Raw genomic sequence first — 18,982 nt, forward strand, 5'->3', positions numbered from 1 at the left:
GAAAGCGAAAAGAAAGGTAAGTTTGTTGGGGCAAAGTAGGTAGCATATGTGATTAGTTTTGTTGCTTGCATGATGATATCTACACATCTTTGTGGAAAGGTCACTTGGTTGACTTTGATGATTTCCAAATGTTTGGTTCATTCTGATTGGAGTCGTCAATGGATCAATATTTCGAGCAGTATCGGTAGTTTGTATCTATTTGTGAGTTTTTTTTTTAGATTTTTGCAACACGCTTCTAAACATGTCTGTGACATGAATACGTCTGTCTGATCACAAGCAAATGTTGTTTGAGTATGATGCTGATTTTCATCTCATAGAAACTACAAGAAATTCCACACACAAATTGTTGGCACGTTTGTTTACAGTTTTTTTAATATAGGATAAACGTACTTTACCTTGACTTAAGGGCAAAGTCTTCGGTATACCAATCCGTGTGGTCAATTAATGATTTTTAATGAAACTCAACGTACATATGTACAGATGGAAATATTATTAGTAAAATTGCGAAAAAATCCACAGCTCAGGTGAGATTTGAACTCACGACCCTTATACGCTAGACAAGTGCTTTTCCAACTAAGCTACCGAGCCAATTAATGACACGGCATTTTGGTTGGTACAAGGTAATTCCAATCTCATCGATCATGCTTCATCTTTCCCTTAAATTTCACCGCAAATATATCCATCTCTTATGTACACATGCATGAAGAGCGATGCGATTTATTTACTGTTGAAACTGTTTGCCTAACTTTCAGGCGTCTCTTCATCACCGACTGTGGTGAGGAAGAACAATTGAAACCTGGTAGGCGACCAACGTGTCGTTCGCACTCTTTCATATACGACAGATTACTACAGAAGAGGTAGAAGCTCGAATATGACTTAAGGGCAAAGTCTTCGGTATACCAATCCGTGTGGTCAATTAATGATTTTTAATGAAACTCAACGTACATATGTACAGATGGAAATATTATTAGTAAAATTGCGAAAAAATCCACAGCTCAGGTGAGATTTGAACTCACGACCCTTATACGCTAGACAAGTGCTTTTCCAACTAAGCTACCGAGCCAATTAATGACACGGCATTTTGGTTGGTACAAGGTAATTCCAATCTCATCGATCATGCTTCACTACTTCACCTTACCTTACTCAGGGTTGTTACAGCTGTCGCGGTTTTCGCGAAAATCGCGATTTTCGCGGATTTGTCGCGGTTTTACCTTCTGAGTCGCGGATTTCGCAAGTCTTAAAAAATTGGTCGCGATTTCGCGGATTTGATTGAAATAGGTTGCGAATATCGCGGAGACTCTGAACCTGGTGGAAGAACCTTCGAAAATTATATATTAAATGTTTTTTTTTGAACATTCTGTGGTTTCCAACCCTTGCCAATATTATTTGAAGCAGTTCTGAAGTTGTTTATAAATTATTAGAACTTTGTCTAAATAATTTCAGATTCTACACTCTTATTTCAGAAATGATTTTAGTACTTTTTTTGAGGAAAGTTGAATTGCGAAATTTTTTTGCTATTTTCGGTAATCGATTGTTGTGTGTTTCAATACAACAACGGTAAAAAAATCATGAAAAAGGTAAATAAAGTACGAGTTTAGTATTGTTTTAATTTCATCAACGAGCCAAACAGACGTTACCTTACATTACGTGGAACATGTTTAAAAAGTATTATTTTTTTCCTGAAATCTCTGGAATTCTAGAGAAAAGTTCGGTAGAATTCTTAGGAAAAATCGTTACGGAGTCCTTGGAGTGATTTTCTACAGGAACATCTGAAGGATTATTTGGGAGAGCTCCTAGTAGAGCCCTTGAAGAAAATTATAAATAGAAATTGTAAGATAAGAATCATGGAAAAATCCTTGTAGGAATTGCAAATGAAACTCCCATTTAATATTACTAGAAGAATTTCTTACGGAATCAGGCAGGCAGGGATGGCATGCTCCTCAGTATGTGTGCAAGAGTGAGCGATTTTAATATGAAAATGAGCCGCACTGTGAACATCTTCAGTGCGGAATGCCATCCCTGATCGCAGGAGCAATTTTTGTTTGATTCATTTTCTATACAACATTCTGATTCCCTGTAACAAATCCTTGGAAGAGTCCTTATAGGAATCATTTTTTTAATCCATTGATAATTTACAGTGAAACTTTCGCATTTGATTGCCCCGAGGAAATTGTTGGTTATATCGTTAACATTTTTTTGCCAAATCTCTTATGAAATTCTTAGTGAAATCTTTTGGTAATTGTAAAAATAAAGTTGGTGAAAACTTGCACGGTAAGTAATTTGTTAATCAACATGGGTGCAGTTGTTCATTTTTTTATTTGGTTATTAGTTAAAGGCTTTTTTGAATTACTTGATTTATTTTGAAAGGAGTATTTAAACTGCTCTTCAACAATACATTCAATATTTACAAAAAGTTCCTCAAAGTACCTATTGGCGTCCTAAAGTCAGGTTAAGTTTTGTGAAATCCCATTTCGTATTTTAGTGATTGAGTCGTTCCAGATAAATTTTGTTGTGGGATCGGGGTGGACAAAATCGTTTTATCGGTAAATTTACCAGAAAATTGACGATTAAACTGATGGGGAACTGGTATTTTCCTTTCAAACTTCCAAATTTTCACGACATAACCTCTACTTTTAATCGCTAATAAACATGGACCAGATAAAAATGCACAAATTGTCGTATCCAAATACATGTACATCATTGGAAGGAATAAAGTAAACATTTGCTAATTTCCGATTGAGATTGAGCTGAAATTCTGAAACGGAAATTATAATGGCCTGTATTTTTGATTTACATTAAGTTCGAGCCATTTCAAAGAAAGCGTATAGGGTTTCTGTAGGTTCCATTTTGGAAATAAAAAAGTAATTAACTACGATCCACTAAAACTCAAAAACAGACGTTCAAAGAGAATGCCTTTGTGCCACGTTTCTAGTCTTCGCTGTCCGAGAATAAACGGCCATGAGATTATTTCAAAAATAATTTTGTTTTTGAGTAGTGGATCATAGCTTTCACTTTTTTATATCCAAAATGGAACCAACAGAAACCCTTCACGCTTACTATGAAATGGCTCCAACCTAATAGAAATTAAACGTACAGATAATGATTGGTCTCGTGTCTAAACTTCGGCTTAATCGGTTCATAGACACCAAAGATATAGGCCTCCCAAAATGGCTATTTTGTATGGAAATATTTACTTTTTTCTTTCTAATGCTGTAGGACATGTCTTACCAACTCCTCCTACTTTGAATCTACCTAATAGTCTCAAAAGATCTTCTTTCTAGAAGACAATTGGGTTCTTTAGGGGTATCCAGATTATTGCATAATCGGAATCTCCGTCCAAAAATTAGTCGAAATCCAAAATTTCATTATTTTTCGTGCCCGGGAACTATTTTTAAAATGCATTTAAAGTTTGTATGGGAATTTTTTTTTTGTTCGGGGCGTACTGTCACTTTATCGATTGAACTGTCATTCTATCCACGGTAATTAAAACTGTTTTGTTTATTTAACCATCAAAACAAAAGAATCAGAACGCAATAAAATCACCTTATACTCAGAAAAATTAGCTCTTTCGATTGAGCTAAAGAAAAAGGCAATATTTATTTCACTAAACAACCCAATTTTGATAATCACAATGATATGGTACGAAACTTGAATCAGTTTCACAATATTCTACGGAAGTATCTTCCCAACCACCAGGCCTGCTAAGAACATCTAATGTGCAATATTTTCGTATTGTGCTGGAAATTTTTATTGGCACCACATTCGTAATGTTTTTTCTCTAATTATTTATTTATTAAAAAAAAATGTTGGGAAGATTTTTTTTTCAATTTATATCAGTGTCGCGGATTTGTTTTCTTAGTCGCGGATTTTGTTTAGGAAGTCGCGATTTTCGCGGATGAGATTTTGGAAATTTTGTAACAGCCCTGCTTACTGTTAGGACGATTTGCCGCGGAACTAAAACCACCCATCGACAGCAGATTCTATTTCGAGCAGCTCCAATACTGCAAATTTGTTAAACTAAGGAGTGTATCGTAAAGTAGTTGAAAATGTTTAAAATAGCCTCAAAAATAGTTTAATACAACTTTTAAGTAATTTTATTTTTGGAGATAATGTATAAATCCTTGAAAAAAGAAATGTCTTTTATGATTTTCTAAAAATGTGCTTTTAACTGGGTTTTTAACCTAGATTACTGAACGCATGTTTTTAAATTTTTGCACACCTTCTAAAAAATTGAAATTGCGAAAAAAGTTCGATAATGTTTGAAAATTGTTAACTTTTTTGTGCAAATATAATAAGCTAAAGAATCCTCATGATATAGGCAAATTATTTTTTACAAGAAAAATCTCCACTGCATTTAAGCGCAATTCTTAAAAATGAAAAAAGGCCATTTTTGAAGAGCCCCCTTTTTCTATGCTCCTCAAAATCATGTTTACGCAAATAAAAAATACATAAAATGAAATATTCGCATTTTTTAAATAGGGTATGTTTTTTAATTTATGGACGAGTAAGTTAGGGCAAAAAAAAATAATTTCATAACCTTTTAAGATATTAAAAGCAGAACTTCAAAGTTTGACCAAAAAATAGGCGTTTTTTGGAGTGGACTATTTTGTAGATATAGGAGATTTTTCTATCGAAAATATGAATTTTGAAAGTCGGTATTGAATGATATGTTATGTGTACATAACTGTTAACAAGCATCAATATTTTCCAGATTTTTTATCGTACAAATTTTACTCGCTACAGATTTTTGAAATGTTGAAAAATCTTAACAAAATTGCATTTTGTGCAGATTTTTATTTTGTGAGGTGTATTCATTTAACCATATTTTCAATAATACTAAACATTTTCCAAATTTTTCCAAGGTATTCTAAACTTAACTATATTGTGAAGATTTCATAGAAGAACCGAAATGAAAAGACCAACCCAGCTTCGAGATAGAGCATTCTGAACATTTTCAACTACTTTCCGATACACTCCTTATTATTAAATGAATTCATATTACATTTTATCTTACAATGTAGTACCGTCTGCCCCCGTTGGTTTGACCTCATCTAATCTGAACACTTTTTAATTTGACCCCCTTTAATTTGCACATTGTTCAAACTAAAAATGGTTCAAACGTCATTCTGCTCGTGGAACGGAGTGAAACGGAACGCAGAACCAAAACAAAACAGCAAAAAGGGTTACCATCAGTGTGTTTTTCGATGTCCACAGGGTTACTAGAAGTTCAAATTAAAAAATTAACCCCGTTGGTTGGCATGAGGTGTCGTTCAAACGAACGGGGGTAGACGGTATTTGCTCTCGTGACAGACGTAGCTCCTAACCGGAGTGCAGGTTCTACTTCGTTCACGGACTAAACGACACTGCCGGGTCGTAAATCATAGGCACCGTCGGCCTTCGCGCCACCGCTTATGCATTTTACTCTTGGTTCTTTGCACCAGGGTGCGAGGCCGCCATTTTTAAGAATCCAACATCTTGTATGTAAACATTTGTGTATCCACAAAGGAATCCATTGTGGATACACGATAGATGTTGGCTCCTGTCAGATGCATTAGGTGGGATTAGGGCTGCCACATACGTGGTTCTTTGTCACAGCCACTTGTCATCCAAATACTACCCCACAGTAAAAAAGCGAGCCAACATCTCTGACCCCCATTGTGCGTTGAACCCCATTTTGACAGCAAAATTTGTAAACAGTAAACTTTTCTGGACCAACACTTGAAAAGCGCGTAATATTTTCCACAACAAAAAAGAAAATTTTCGAAAATACTAGAAGAATAATGAAAAAATCTAATTATCTTAGCTGAAATATGTTACAATAAATAAAAACGTGTTCAAATTAGGCCGCAATTGGGGATGTAAAGAACTTTTTTTGTTAAAGAAAAAATATCACTCGTAAACTACGCCTAAATCAAATGTTTGACCTGAAACAGATGATGACTTCAAAAACATGGCCGCATCGCAGCTGGTTGCTTTGTCACCAGTTCAACTCAGCATGCGTCGATTCCTCTCTGGAGCCCTTTGCCTTCATGTACCGTCAGTGTACCAGTAGCCGCTCATGACCCAATAGCCGCTCACTGTTGCAAAAATCAAGTATATATACACTCTTTTCGGCGCGGATATTCTTGAAGTACATGAGTTGGATGAGAGCAAAGCTATTTTATGCAATATTTACCAAATAACATAAGTTTTAAAAACAAAACCAAGAAATTTTTTGAGCGGCTATTGGGCCCAAAAAAGTTGTAGGTAATTTCATGTGTTCCAATAACCGCTCACGCAAAAAATTACGTGAAAATCGTAAAATCGGCCGATTTCAGTGCACAGTGTATTTAATCCCTATTATACACTCCCACTGAACAGGAAAAACTAATTGTAAAAACATAGAGTTTCAAAAATAATGCACTTTTCCGGAAAAGCCTATTTAACCCTTTCCTTCCCACGACTTTGAACGACTATTACAGCATCCGCTCGATAACTGACTGCTGTTTAACTGGATTGATTTTTAACTGGGCGCTCGAAAACTGGACCAAAGTCCAGTTAAAAAGCAGCTGTCTGTCAAAAATAAACGAAGTTTAACCTCACATTTTGCAAATCAGTAAACGAAAACAAAATATAACAATAGCCTCCGGCTCCGGGAGCTCAGTCCAGTTATCGAGCGGCGCTCACTAACTGAACTGTCGTCAAAGCCCAGTTATCGAGCGGAAGCTGTATATCTATGCCAAAAAAGCGTTTCCGAAAAAAAGTTGTAGAACAAAAGTTATTGCAAATTGGCTAAATTTTTCGAAATCAATGAAAAAAATTTTGACTGTATATCAATAGGTTTTTGATTGTTTATCAATAGTTCAACTATTGAAATAAGTAGTCAGTAGTTGGGTTAACCTTATGAGGTTATAACCATATTCTAAAAATTATTGCATCATATTTATCTAATTTCGTTTGTCCGGAGTTCGTCGAAAATCGATGGTGCTCTAGAGCAACCATGGGAAGTAGAGGGTTAAAAGATGGTATAAATTTGTCCGTGAGCGGAATTAGGACCACTTTGGTCTCACACCAACTGTAATAAAATCATATTTTTTATGAAAAATTCGACTTAAGCCTTGTTTTGTATATGATCGTACTTAGATTGGACTAACATAAAATGCAAAAACATTACGAATTGGCTTAACAGTCATTCAACAGATGTTTTTCTGCGAAACTGGCCTTAGATGAGCGGAATCTGGTATCGTGATGGTACTTTGTCTTCGACACATTAATGACTAATTCGATTCGCCTGGCATCACTCTTTAGTCGGATGCACGTTTTCGCCATCGTCTCAAATTTACGAGCAATAATATCAATATCATCAGCGAAACCAAGCAGCTGAACGGACTTCGTGAAAATCGTCCCACTCGTGTTTATCCCCGCTCTCCTAATTACACCCTCTAAAGCAATGTTGAACAGCAAGCACAAAAGACCATCACCTTGTCGTAACCCTCTGCGAGATTCGAAGGGACTCGAGAGTGTCCCTGATACTCGAACTACGCACATCACTCGATCCATCGTCGCCTTGATCAACCGTATCAGTTTATCCAGAAATCCTTATTCGTGCATAATCTACCATAGCTGTTCTCGATCGATTGTATCATACGCCGATTCGAAATCGATGAACAAGTGATGCGTGGGCACGTTGTATTCGCGGCATTTCTGCAAAACCTGGCGGATGGCGAACATCTGCTCCGTTGTAGCGCGTTCACCCATGAATCCAGCCCGATATTGCCCCACGAACTCTCTTGCAATCGGTGATAGATAGCGGCATAAAATTTGAGAGAGTACCTTGTAGACAGCGCTTAGTAGTGTGATTGCGCGATAGTTCCCGCAACTTGTCGCCCTTTTTGTAGATGGGACACACGATATCTTCCATCCATTCCTCCGGTAATACTTCCTCCTCCCAAATCTTGGTAATGATCCAGTGTAGTGTTCTCACCAGTGCTTCTCCACCGTGTTTTAGTAACTCGCTTGGTAGTTGATCCGCTCCAGCGGCCATGTTGTTTTTCAACCGGCTAACCTCCTCTTCAATCTCTTGGAGGTTAGGGGCTGGAAATCTTTCGTCCTGTGCACGTACTCCTCGTTCTTTCTGTTGGCGCTTCTGGGTAAACGTACATTCATTACATTTATTTGTTCAACATCACATTTAAGACAAAACATAATCGACAGTAGTACGCCACAATACTCGGTTTGTGACTGCCGCTCTCCATCCTCGGTCGCGCCCAATGCTCGTCAGGTCACGCTCCACCTGGTCCGCATATCGTGCTCTCTGCGCTCCACGCCTTCTTGTGCCAACCGGATTAGTTGCAAACACCAGCTTTGCAGGGTTGTTCTCCGGCATTCTTGCAACATGCCCTGCCCACCGTATCCTTCCGGCTTTGGCCACTTTCTTTCTGGATGCGTCGCTCGAAAACTCCGAGTGCTTGCAGGTCCTCTTCGAGCATGGTCCATGTCTCGTGCCCGTAGAGGACCACCGGTCTTATTAGCGTTTTGTACATGGTGCATTTGGTGCGTGGGTGAATCTTTTTAAACAGCAGCTTCTTCTGGAGCTCGTAGTAGGTCCGACTTCCGTTGATGATGCGAATTTCACGGCTCACCACGTTGTTGTCAGCCGTCAGGTATCCCCGTCTATCGTTACATTACCACCCAGACGGAGCCGGTCGTGTTCGGTTCCGCCCTGTTCCGCCTATCAGCATGTACTTTGTTTTTGAGGAATCCACCACCAGTCCGACCTTTGATGCTTCGCGTTTCAGGCGGGTGTACAGCTCTGCCACCGTTCCAAATGTTCTGGCGATAATTTCCATGTCATCCGCAAAGCACACAAATTGACCGGATTTTGTGAAAATCGTTCCCCGGCTGTTGAGCCGGGCTCGTCGCAAAAGTCCATCACCTTGTCGCAGTCCCCGGCGAGATTCGAATGAACTGGATAGTTCACCCGAAACCCTTACGCAGTTTTGCACACCGTCCATCGTTGCTTCAATCAGTCTAGTCAGCTTCCCAAGAAAGCCGTTTTTGTCCATGATTCTCCATAGCTCTGCGCGGTCGATACTGTAGTATGCCGCCTTGAAGTCGATGAACAGGTTGGGACCTGGTATTCACGGCATTTCTGGAGGATTTGCTGTACGGTGAAGATCTGGTCCGTTGTCGACCGGCCGTTGATGAAGCCGGCTTGATAACTTCCCACGAACTCACTTGTTTTCGGTGACAGACAACGGAAAATGATAGCATTTCGGGTAAACGTACCATCCTGGAATTCTTTGTGGACATTTTTCTGGGGATCCTCCGGAAGTTTCTTCTAAAAATCCTACAGAAGATCCTATTTGATATCTTTCAGACGTTTCTTTTACATAAAAATTCTGCAAGATTTCCAGAAAAATCCTTAGTAGGGATAAGGAACCTAATATTAAGAATCCTGCTCGAACTTGATCCATTGTCGGCAATCGAAAATTAGTGTTGTACCTATCTTTTAACAATCCATCAAAATTATAATGGACCCATTACTGGTTTGTCTTCCAGGTGCTGAAGCTGATAAATCATCTGATTCCAAAAAGGCCGAAACCTCTGATGAAAACAAGAAAGCTGAGAAGAACGATGCTTCCAGGTAGTTTAGCATTTAGCATATACCATATGAATTGAGTTTTACATAAAATGTTTTTTTCGTTTTAGTGAGAAACCAGCAGGCACCAAGGAGGAGAAAGGTAATTTTGAAGCGTGGCAAAATTGTAATTGACTATACCCCATTTGTTATAAGATTAGGTTGAGTGTAACGCTAGAAAACTTCGTTACATTTTATTCTTGATTTCGTGATCCTTTTCGGAGAAAACTATTGACTGTTTTGTGAGTGCAACGCAATAAGAAATTTGTCAAAGTGTTAAACATAAGCTAGGCATAGGTTTTCTGATGAATATTATTTTTCATTTATTTCCACGAGAGGAGAGTGAGTTGGCGCGCTGTCCGCAGCAACATTCCGTCGTCAATAGTGTTGTTACAGCAAACGACAAGCTAGCAGCCAACCCAATACTACTAATGCCACTATCAAAAATAATATATAATGTTTGTCTATATTTCTCATTCATTCGGATGCGGAATCTGTGTGTTTGCAGAGAGCGCTGGAAAGTCTTCTTCATCGTCAGCCAAGTCCGGCTCATCCAGCGACTCCAAGACAAAATCGTCGCCCAGTTCGAGTGACAAGACGGCGGCTACCGTGTCCCGAAACTTGTGGGTTTCTGGTCTATCGTCGCTCACTCGGGCCACGGATTTGAAGCTGATCTTCTCCAAGTACGGTAAGGTGATTGGCGCCAAAGTGGTGACGAACACTCGCACCCCGGGAACTCGTTGCTATGGCTACGTGACGATGGCATCGGCCAAGGATGCAACGGAGTGCATTTCCCATTTGCACCGGACCGAGTTGCACGGACGTATGATTTCGGTGGAGCGAGCAAAGTCTGATCTGGGTCCAGCGAAGCCTGCTACAACTAACAGCACCAGCACTACCGGTACCAAGACGGAATCAACGGCCAAGGCGACCACGGAAGGCGGTGATAGTGGCAAAGACAACAAAGAGAACAAGGATAAAACTGAGAAGAAGGACGATAAAGATAGTCGGTCACGCAACAGCAGAGAGCGTGCCAGGTCGATGCATAGGAGCCGATCTCAGCATCGCGGCCGGTCTCAATATCGAGGTAAATCCGTGGATAAAGATACCAAACCCAAGGACGACAACAAGAAGCCAGATGACAGCAAGAAGGACGAAGGTAAAGCTAAAGAGGGAGCTGCTGCAGCACGCAAGGATGGAGACAATCGTCGCGACAATCGGAACAACAACAACAACAACAACGATCGCAACAACAGGGACAACCGCAACCGGGATCGTGAGGTCCTATCGCTGCAGAAGATTCGCGAAGAGCGCGAACGCCAACGGCTGCGGGAGAAGGAACGTCAGCTGCGCGAGGAGGAGCGCCGCCGCCGGGAGATGCGCCAGCGTCAGCGCGAGGAAGAACAGATGTTGCGACGCGAGCGAGAGAAGCTGGCTATCGAACGGGCTCGGATCGAGAAGGAAAAGGCCGAACTGTTGCGCATCGAACGCGAACGCCAGAAGCTGGAACGGGAGAAGATCGAACTGGAACGTCTGGAGCTGAAGCGTCAGCAAAGGAAGTACGGTTGAAATTTATCTCTTTAAGCATTAATCAATTTTCTCTATTCTCTATTTTATTACGGTATCCTCCCCCTGCGACTTTACTACACCCACTATGCGGATGCAGAACTCGCAAAATGCGAGTTTTGTACTGTGCATTTCGATAGCAAAAATCGCGATCATTGTATATTAGTTTTGAAACACAGTGGTGCGTTAGGTGACAAAATATTTCCCTGCTTGACGAATCTGACCAACTTGTACTTGATGTTGGAGAGAATACCTGGTTAAGTCATCCATGTTACGTTTTGTTGAAGGTAATGCTGTAAATCGTCACATTTATCGTTGAAAGTACCATTTGGGAGCATCTCTTGGTGCAGTAGGTGAACGTACAGCTTTAGAGCAACGACATACTGAAAATGGCTGAGTTAAAATTTAGGCCCTGGCAAGGGTCTTTTCGAAATCGAAATTATCCTGATTACCTTGAGCAACCACTACCAGACAAAACAAACGAAAAATGATGTTTCTGGCACGTGCTCCCAGCTTATTGGAGTGAGAAGCTGATTCTGATCTAGTTGTGGTGAAATTCCAGAGAGAATCGATAGTAGTCGAAAACTTTATGCTTGTAAGGATATTCAGCTGTAAAATAATTGTCATGTGGCGGCATTTACTAACGGTTTCGAGAACTTCCGAACGAATCTTTGGTGGTCATGTGTTCAAACTACCTGAACAAACTCTCCTAAATTCATCAAACACAATTGGCAGAATTACCGGACTGGTAAGTGTGGAGATCTATTGCTGAACGAATGAAGAATGTATGGCGCAGTAGCAGTAAACTACTTCCGAGGAGAGGGGTCGATTCGATGGTGGAGATCAACCGTGGAGTATACGAAAACGATGAGATCGATAATTCTACATTCTGCGGAACTAGCATCAATTGGTCGTTTGAGCTGAGGCACAGTTTTCAAGCACGAACGATCATAGCTTGGGAAATATTTTGTTACCTATTCGAGAACGTCAAACAATCGGTTATCGATCTATAAGCTCTTGTCACCTCGATTTGTCCTGTTTCGATAAAGAAATCTCCGATTTTCAGAACTTATTTGTCTGAAATCGATCGATTTCATAATTCGTCTTCTTGCAAACCCCATCGTGAACACACGCGGATATTTGGTAGAAAACGAGAAGAATTTGACAGCGAATTAGACAGCTTTCAGATTCCACTTCCAAGTTGCTAATCCACTCTCTTTTTTTCTGCGATGTTTTTTATCTTCTTTCGAATTCTTTTTCTAAACAACCATAAAACATCCAACGAACAGAATTGAAGAGGCGAAACGGAACCTGAAGCGCCCGGCCCCAACCGATCACTACGATGATGACCGCAAACGTGCGGCAGGAACAGATCGTCGATTTGAAGCACCTCCGCCACCATCGATTTCCACTTCCGGGTAAGTTTTCATACAAATTCTAACGTTGAATAGCGCTCCTGAATTGGCAAATTAACGCTGGAAGCAATAAGCTGTGCGAGTTGGGTGATGCCAATTTTCTACTACTCAATCTTAACCTTGTCTCAATTGTTGATTCAATCTATTGCTTACATTGCATTAATCCAATCATTCGAACATTTTCCCAACAGCCGCGGTTCCTACGGATCAACGGACAAGAAACGTCTAGATGACTACAAACCTCGCGATGATTACAAGTCGCGCCCGGTCGATGACTACCGACGGGATACTTACAAGCGCAACGGAGGAGGTGGAGTAATGGACCGGGACTTGGATCGCCCGTCGATGGGTGTAGGTTCAATGGACAACCGTTATCCGGACAATCGCTCCGGCAGCGGTGGTGACTATCGTGGAGGGAGTGGCGTAGACCGTCGTGACGATCGCGATCGCAACGGATCGGCACCGAAGTCGCGGTACATGGATCCGATGGATCAACGCTACCAGGATCGCTCTGGTAGCAGTGGCGGCGGCGGCGGTGGCAACAGTGGACCTTGGAATGCAGGCCCGCCACAGATGAGTATTATGCCAGCCGGTATGAGCAGTAGCGAGTGGCGGATGGATAACGGCCAAGATCGCTACGATCGAACCTACAACGAGCGGAAGGCTCCACAGATGAGTGCCAGCCCCTTCATGGATACTTCGAGGCAGAACCAGTTCATGGGAGGTGGCGGTAGCGGAGGACGGCAACAAGACCGCTATGGAGCTCCTGTTTCCGGACGGTTCGACAGTGGACGATACTAAATAAGTAGAGTTGCGCCACTCCATGGGTGTGCTTTGTAATTCCTAGATTAACAATAATCAAGTATGAATGACGAACGTCAAAGCACAGTTCAAAATAGGTTTGTGTAAAATTTACACGGAGCAATGGTTGGTGAAGTTGCACCAATTCTAGCTACCTAGGTATAGCTGTAACGGGATAATTCCCGTTATGTACCTTCTTTAACCCTTTCCTGTGCATCCCACTGACCTAGATGTGTGATCATTCGGTGTAAGAATCATCTCTTAGTCATTATTGAGTATTAGCTTGTAAGTAATTTAAACAGGATTCAATAAAGGTAACCGAAAGAACTTATCTGTTCGTATAAGGACTTTATTTCATAGAGAAAGCTTTGGAATTGTTCACTCCAACTGCAACAAATGCTGGAACCAGACTATTTTGTCCGCTAATAAGGAGATGTTCACACCTGGTGGATATAAACGACTTGCCAGTAATTTATTTAATTTTTGGGGATTCCGGATGTTCCGCGTTACTTTGGACGATTAACGAAATAAAGACTCGGACGATTTACCGACATCCAACAACACGCGTTAATTGAGTTCTCTACATTTTATCTCACGAAACCTAACGCAATTCTATCCATATAGGGGTAGGCGGGGCATAATGAGCAGGTGGGGCATAATGAGCACCTCGTATTTTCACTTTAAATCTTCAAATTAACAAAACAAATTGCTTGATTGTAGCCTTATTATCTAAAATCCAATGAGTTGATGACAAAATATTAGTCAAAAAATCTGTTTACCTTGAAAAATTAATCAAAATGCGTAAAGTGGTCATGTACTGAGAAAATATTATAAGAATCAGGTGACCTAAAATAAGGTTTTGGGTATCGAAATCACAGCTTAGTGGGCATCTATCGATTTTCTTGATATTCCCTAGGCCAATTAAATGTATTTGTAACACTTTTCAACTATTTGTATAATTATTTTGTTGTAAAAATATGTTTCAAAGAGTTGGTAGTAGGGTGGGGCAGAATGAGCAACTAGTGAAAAAATAATGAAAATGGTAAACATCGTCAACAAACAAATTTTAATTTTGGTTTTCTCTGTTTTGATGCATATAGTAAGGTTTTGTCTGTAACTTTCAATGTATTAGCTTGAAAATTTCAGTATCTGTATATTATCACCGTTTAAAAATTCCTCAATAGAAGACTCATTGGAACCCCACAGTTCCCTACAAATTTAACCCCGTAATCCCTTTAAATTCTCATTGATTGTTGCCGGTATGCTTTATCATTGACAAGAATAGTCAATTAGCATTTGATTGTGTACAAAACTGATATTGATCATCCTGCCCCACCTAGGGTGCTCATTATGCCCCACCACCAAAACGCAACTCGCGATTTTATACGTTTTTAAAAACATAAAATTCTACAACGTTTATAACTTTATTCGGAATTTCAACGATTAGCTTTTGTCAGTTAAGGTTCAAATGAGGATTGAACGTTAAAATTACACATTGGTTGCACTTAATTTACTGGATTTGGTGGCAAAATGCTTAAGCTGCTCATTATGCCCCGCCTACCCCTACGGGAGAACAAAAGATGTTTACAAACTTATGTCGTTTTCGTTTTTGCGGCAGTGCTACACTTTGTTCGTAAATAAAAACCAAAATAGGGGAAATTACCTATTCTCGGCCGTTTTGTTCTCTTCGTCTGAGGGGGTTTTTTGAAACCTATTGAACTCAGAGTTGGTCTCAAATCCTTCCCAACTAAGGTGAATTATATGGCCAAGTTTCAGGCAATTTGGCTGACAAAAACCCCCCATGACGAAGAGAACAAACCTGCCGATAATACCCATTGTCACCCTATTTACAACTTTGCAAACGCTGATTGGTGGACACGGTGTTCACCTGCTACCCTCTCGAATTTTTGAGTGCTGCACTATCTTGAGCGGTGCAGAAAAAGTGCTGCACCGGTGTAGCACAAAAATCAAAAACGAACATTTTCGGTGCAAAAGTGCTGCACCGGGTAGCACCGCCGCAAAAACGAAAACCGACCATGAAACCGACATTTATTAGGTACTTACTTTCAGTCCTGGGCACCCACGGTGGTGCAGAGGGCCGAAATGAAAGAGTTCCATCCTGGGCGATTGCCAGCCATCACCTTGACCTGTGTCCAGGTCAAATTTCTGTCGACTTGCTTGATTTCGTAGTTGAGGCTGCGCCGCCATGAGCCTCTGGGTCTGCCTCTGCTGCGATGTCCTGCTGGGTTCCAGTCTACGCTTGCTTGCAGATTTCGTTTCCGCCCCTGCGTAGAATGTGGCCGACCCACCTCCACTCTTTCGCTCCTGAATTTCTGTCGCAATCAGCTTTTGATGACATCGACGATGGATCTCCACGTTGGAGATCTAATTGTGAGGCCAACATGCACGAATTGTATACCGCAGGCATTTATTGATGAAGACCTGCACTGCCCCCACTCGCATAACAGTCCCATTTGACTTTTCATCACTTTTGAGTTAACGTTATGAATAGTCATCATTTTTGATGTGCTTCCAAAAACAACAATAAAAATTACGATTTTTTATGTCAATGTGTGAAAAAAATACCAAGTTATGAGCGTCCCTATCAAAAGTACCCGCATAACAGTCCCATCTTGGATTTTTGTATTACGTAACACAAAACTGAACAACTTTGTAGTGATTGTAATATTTTTTGCAGTTAAATGTTCATGTGCAAAGCAATCTGTGAAAGTTTCGAGATGATCGAAATATTTTTCAAATTTTGACGATTTTTCAAAGTTTTATATGGAAACAAGTTTTCAAACTTCAGATGCCGTTTTCTCAATTCCTACTTTTTGCAAATGGGATTGTTATGCGAGTGGGGGCAGTGCAGCCGTTGAGTGTTCTGTCTGCACTGATACACACCAGGTTTCACTGGCGTATAGCAGCACAGATTTCACGTTCGAGTTAAAATTTCGAATTTTGGTGCGTCGACTGATCTGGTTGTTTTTCCATACATTTCTTAAACTCGCAAAAGCAGCCCTCGCCTTATTGATCCGTGCACCTATGTCGATCTTGGTGCCGCCATCGGCCGCCATTTGGCTACCAAGATATTGGAAGTTTTCAACATTCTCCACTGATTGCCCAGCTACCGTTAAGCTGGAAGGGTTGACCGTGTATACATCCAACGATTTGGTCTTGTTGACGTTGATGGTGAGACGTGCCGCTCAGGAGCGATTGGCAAGATCATCGAGCTTGGTCTGCATATAGCGCATTTGCCCAAACGTACACGCGGCAAATCCCTGAGGAAAGGAACATCCGCGTTTTTTGCTCCCCTTTTACTCAATTCTTATGGGAGATAACATTGCGGCGTTTCCTCAAGTGCGGTTGTTCCTTTCCAAGAGGATTTGCCGCGTGGAATTTCGTGCAAATGCGCGTTTGGAGCATTACAAAGGCCGCGCGGTGTATCATATTCAGCAAACCAGTCAATATCAGAACGCCGTTGAGAGGAGAGCAACGTCATCAGCCAGTTCGAAGTCATTTAGGTGCTCCATGGTAATGGGTTGCCACAGCAATCCACGGTTTGGTTCACGGTCAATCGCACCAACCAGGATCTCGTCGATTACGATGAGGAACAGTAGCGGTGATAGTATACATCCTTGCCCCACTCCAGCAACGACATTGATGGGATCGGACTAAACACCGTTGTGCAGTACTCTGCACGAAAATGCCCTATGCTGTGCTTCAACGAGGCCGGTGATTTTCTCAGGGAGACCCTTGCGCCTGAGGGCATTCCACATGTTTCCGTGATCCATCTACGGCGGAGTGCAGATGGAAGACGGGATTTGGAGAAGGCGAATGAACCACGAGCTGCATCAGCTGCTGAGAGAACCAACCATCGTCCATACCGCGAAAACCGGGAGGCTACTGTGGGCGGGTCACGTCATCAGGATGTCGAATAGCAACCCGACTAAAATGATTCTCGAGTCATCCGACGAGTACAAGAAGACGTGATGCGCAGCGAGCTAGGTGGGTCGACCAAGTGGAGGACGATCTGCGGACCCTACGCAGAGTGCGGAACTGAAGACGAAACAGCCATGGACCGAGTGGAATGGAGATGGTATGTACAGCAGAGGCCACCCCGGCCTTAGCCTGATCGGTAAGGTAAGTACAATTTTGTTTACATGTAGTGCCGGGAATGGGGTCAAAAACCTAGTTGGAAATGAGAATACAATCATATTGTGAACTCATTTATCTCGAGTTCGTCGAAAATCGATGGTACTCTAGAGCCAAGTCCAGCCAAGCAACCATGTGAAGTAGAGGGTTAGTTTCTTTCCCAATTACGACACACATATTTGTTCATTTCAATTTCAATTTAGTTTATTTGGATATTACTTACTTTCTTAATTCACAATATGTTTTGTTTTAGTATTATTCTATTGTATTATGCACTTTTGTTACACACCTATCGCAGAATTATCATACGTCTTCCTGGCACCACCACATGCATCCACTCCTGCTTTTTTGGTACACGAAAATTATTTCTCACATTCTTCTTCGTGTGTATGTAAAAAAATAATCATAAAAACTTGGTACAACATCCACCCCAAAAAAATAATCAAAATAAACCGAGAAAAGTTACGATCGATTGCACCACTTGCCCAACTTCGGATGGAAATGTTAAGGACAAACGTCTTGAAATCCCACTTCAACAATGCATCAGAACTTCAGACGCACAAATCTCAAGAAGCAAGCTTCTTACAACAGTGCATTTTATTATTCTGTTCTTGCTCATTTGTAATAAGCCTAAAATAAGTGTTGTCAAAATCGTCAGTGAGTGCCAAAGTCGGTTATTGTGGCGGCCATTTTGGGATTCTAACAAGTCTGTCCTTAACCGGTAGGTTCAAGTTACTTGGCTGTCATCGACGGATTGAGGAAGGGAGATGTACCTCGAGGAATCTGATTATGATTTTGGGTCGATCATTTGGGTCTCCAGTAAGCCTAGGCCCTAGTTGATAAGGCTTTTGATTGCCAAACCAGGAGGCGAAGGGTTCGATTCCTGCTGGGGCCATGCATAAAGTGCGCCACTTTTGTATTCCATGCATTACGATAGGCCAAAATTTGCTTCTGAATATAACCAGCCAACAAACCTGAATCCTTCAACATTCTTTTTGTGCTTTCTGTTGCAGTCAAGTGAAGTAAAGGGCCGTTCATAAACCACGTAGAGTTTTAGGAGGGGAGAGATGGGGATCGTGTGTCGAAAAATCGTGTGAAAATTGCCTCACGTAGGTTAATGAATGGATTGCAAGTTTCACAGGTATACCTCTGCATCCGCACGGCTGTCACGGGAAGGATAATGGGAAGGGAATCCAAGTAATCGAAAAATTAATGTACCCCGCAAGTAATTTCTTTCCACACTTCATAAAAACAAGAACAAATCAGCAGTTTTTTTTTTCCAATGATAACCAAGGGTGGCAAATTTATGTCCAAAATTATGAAAAACAAATACAAAAAAAAAACTTGTTTCTATTCCTGCTTTTTCTAATATGTACACAAGACGACGCGACGCGACTCTCGCACGTTCTGTTCCGCCGTTCTTTTT

General features: G+C 41.1%; 1 protein-coding gene across 1 annotated transcript; it reads left to right on the forward strand.

Moving 5' to 3' along the window:
* Positions 1-9,540: 9,540 nt before the first annotated feature.
* LOC109403034 (SAFB-like transcription modulator) lies at positions 9,541-13,732 on the forward strand (the record flags this gene model as incomplete). The annotated part of the gene is given in 5 exon segments (XM_062843669.1): positions 9,541-9,625; positions 9,691-9,722; positions 10,128-11,178; positions 12,475-12,603; positions 12,792-13,732. Coding segments are annotated over 5 exon segments (1,907 nt in total), but the record flags the coding sequence as incomplete, so codon positions are not given.
* Positions 13,733-18,982: the final 5,250 nt, after the last annotated feature.

This window comes from Aedes albopictus, unplaced genomic scaffold, assembly GCF_035046485.1.
Source record: "Aedes albopictus strain Foshan unplaced genomic scaffold, AalbF5 HiC_scaffold_43, whole genome shotgun sequence".
Lineage (NCBI taxonomy): Eukaryota > Metazoa > Arthropoda > Insecta > Diptera > Culicidae > Aedes > Aedes albopictus.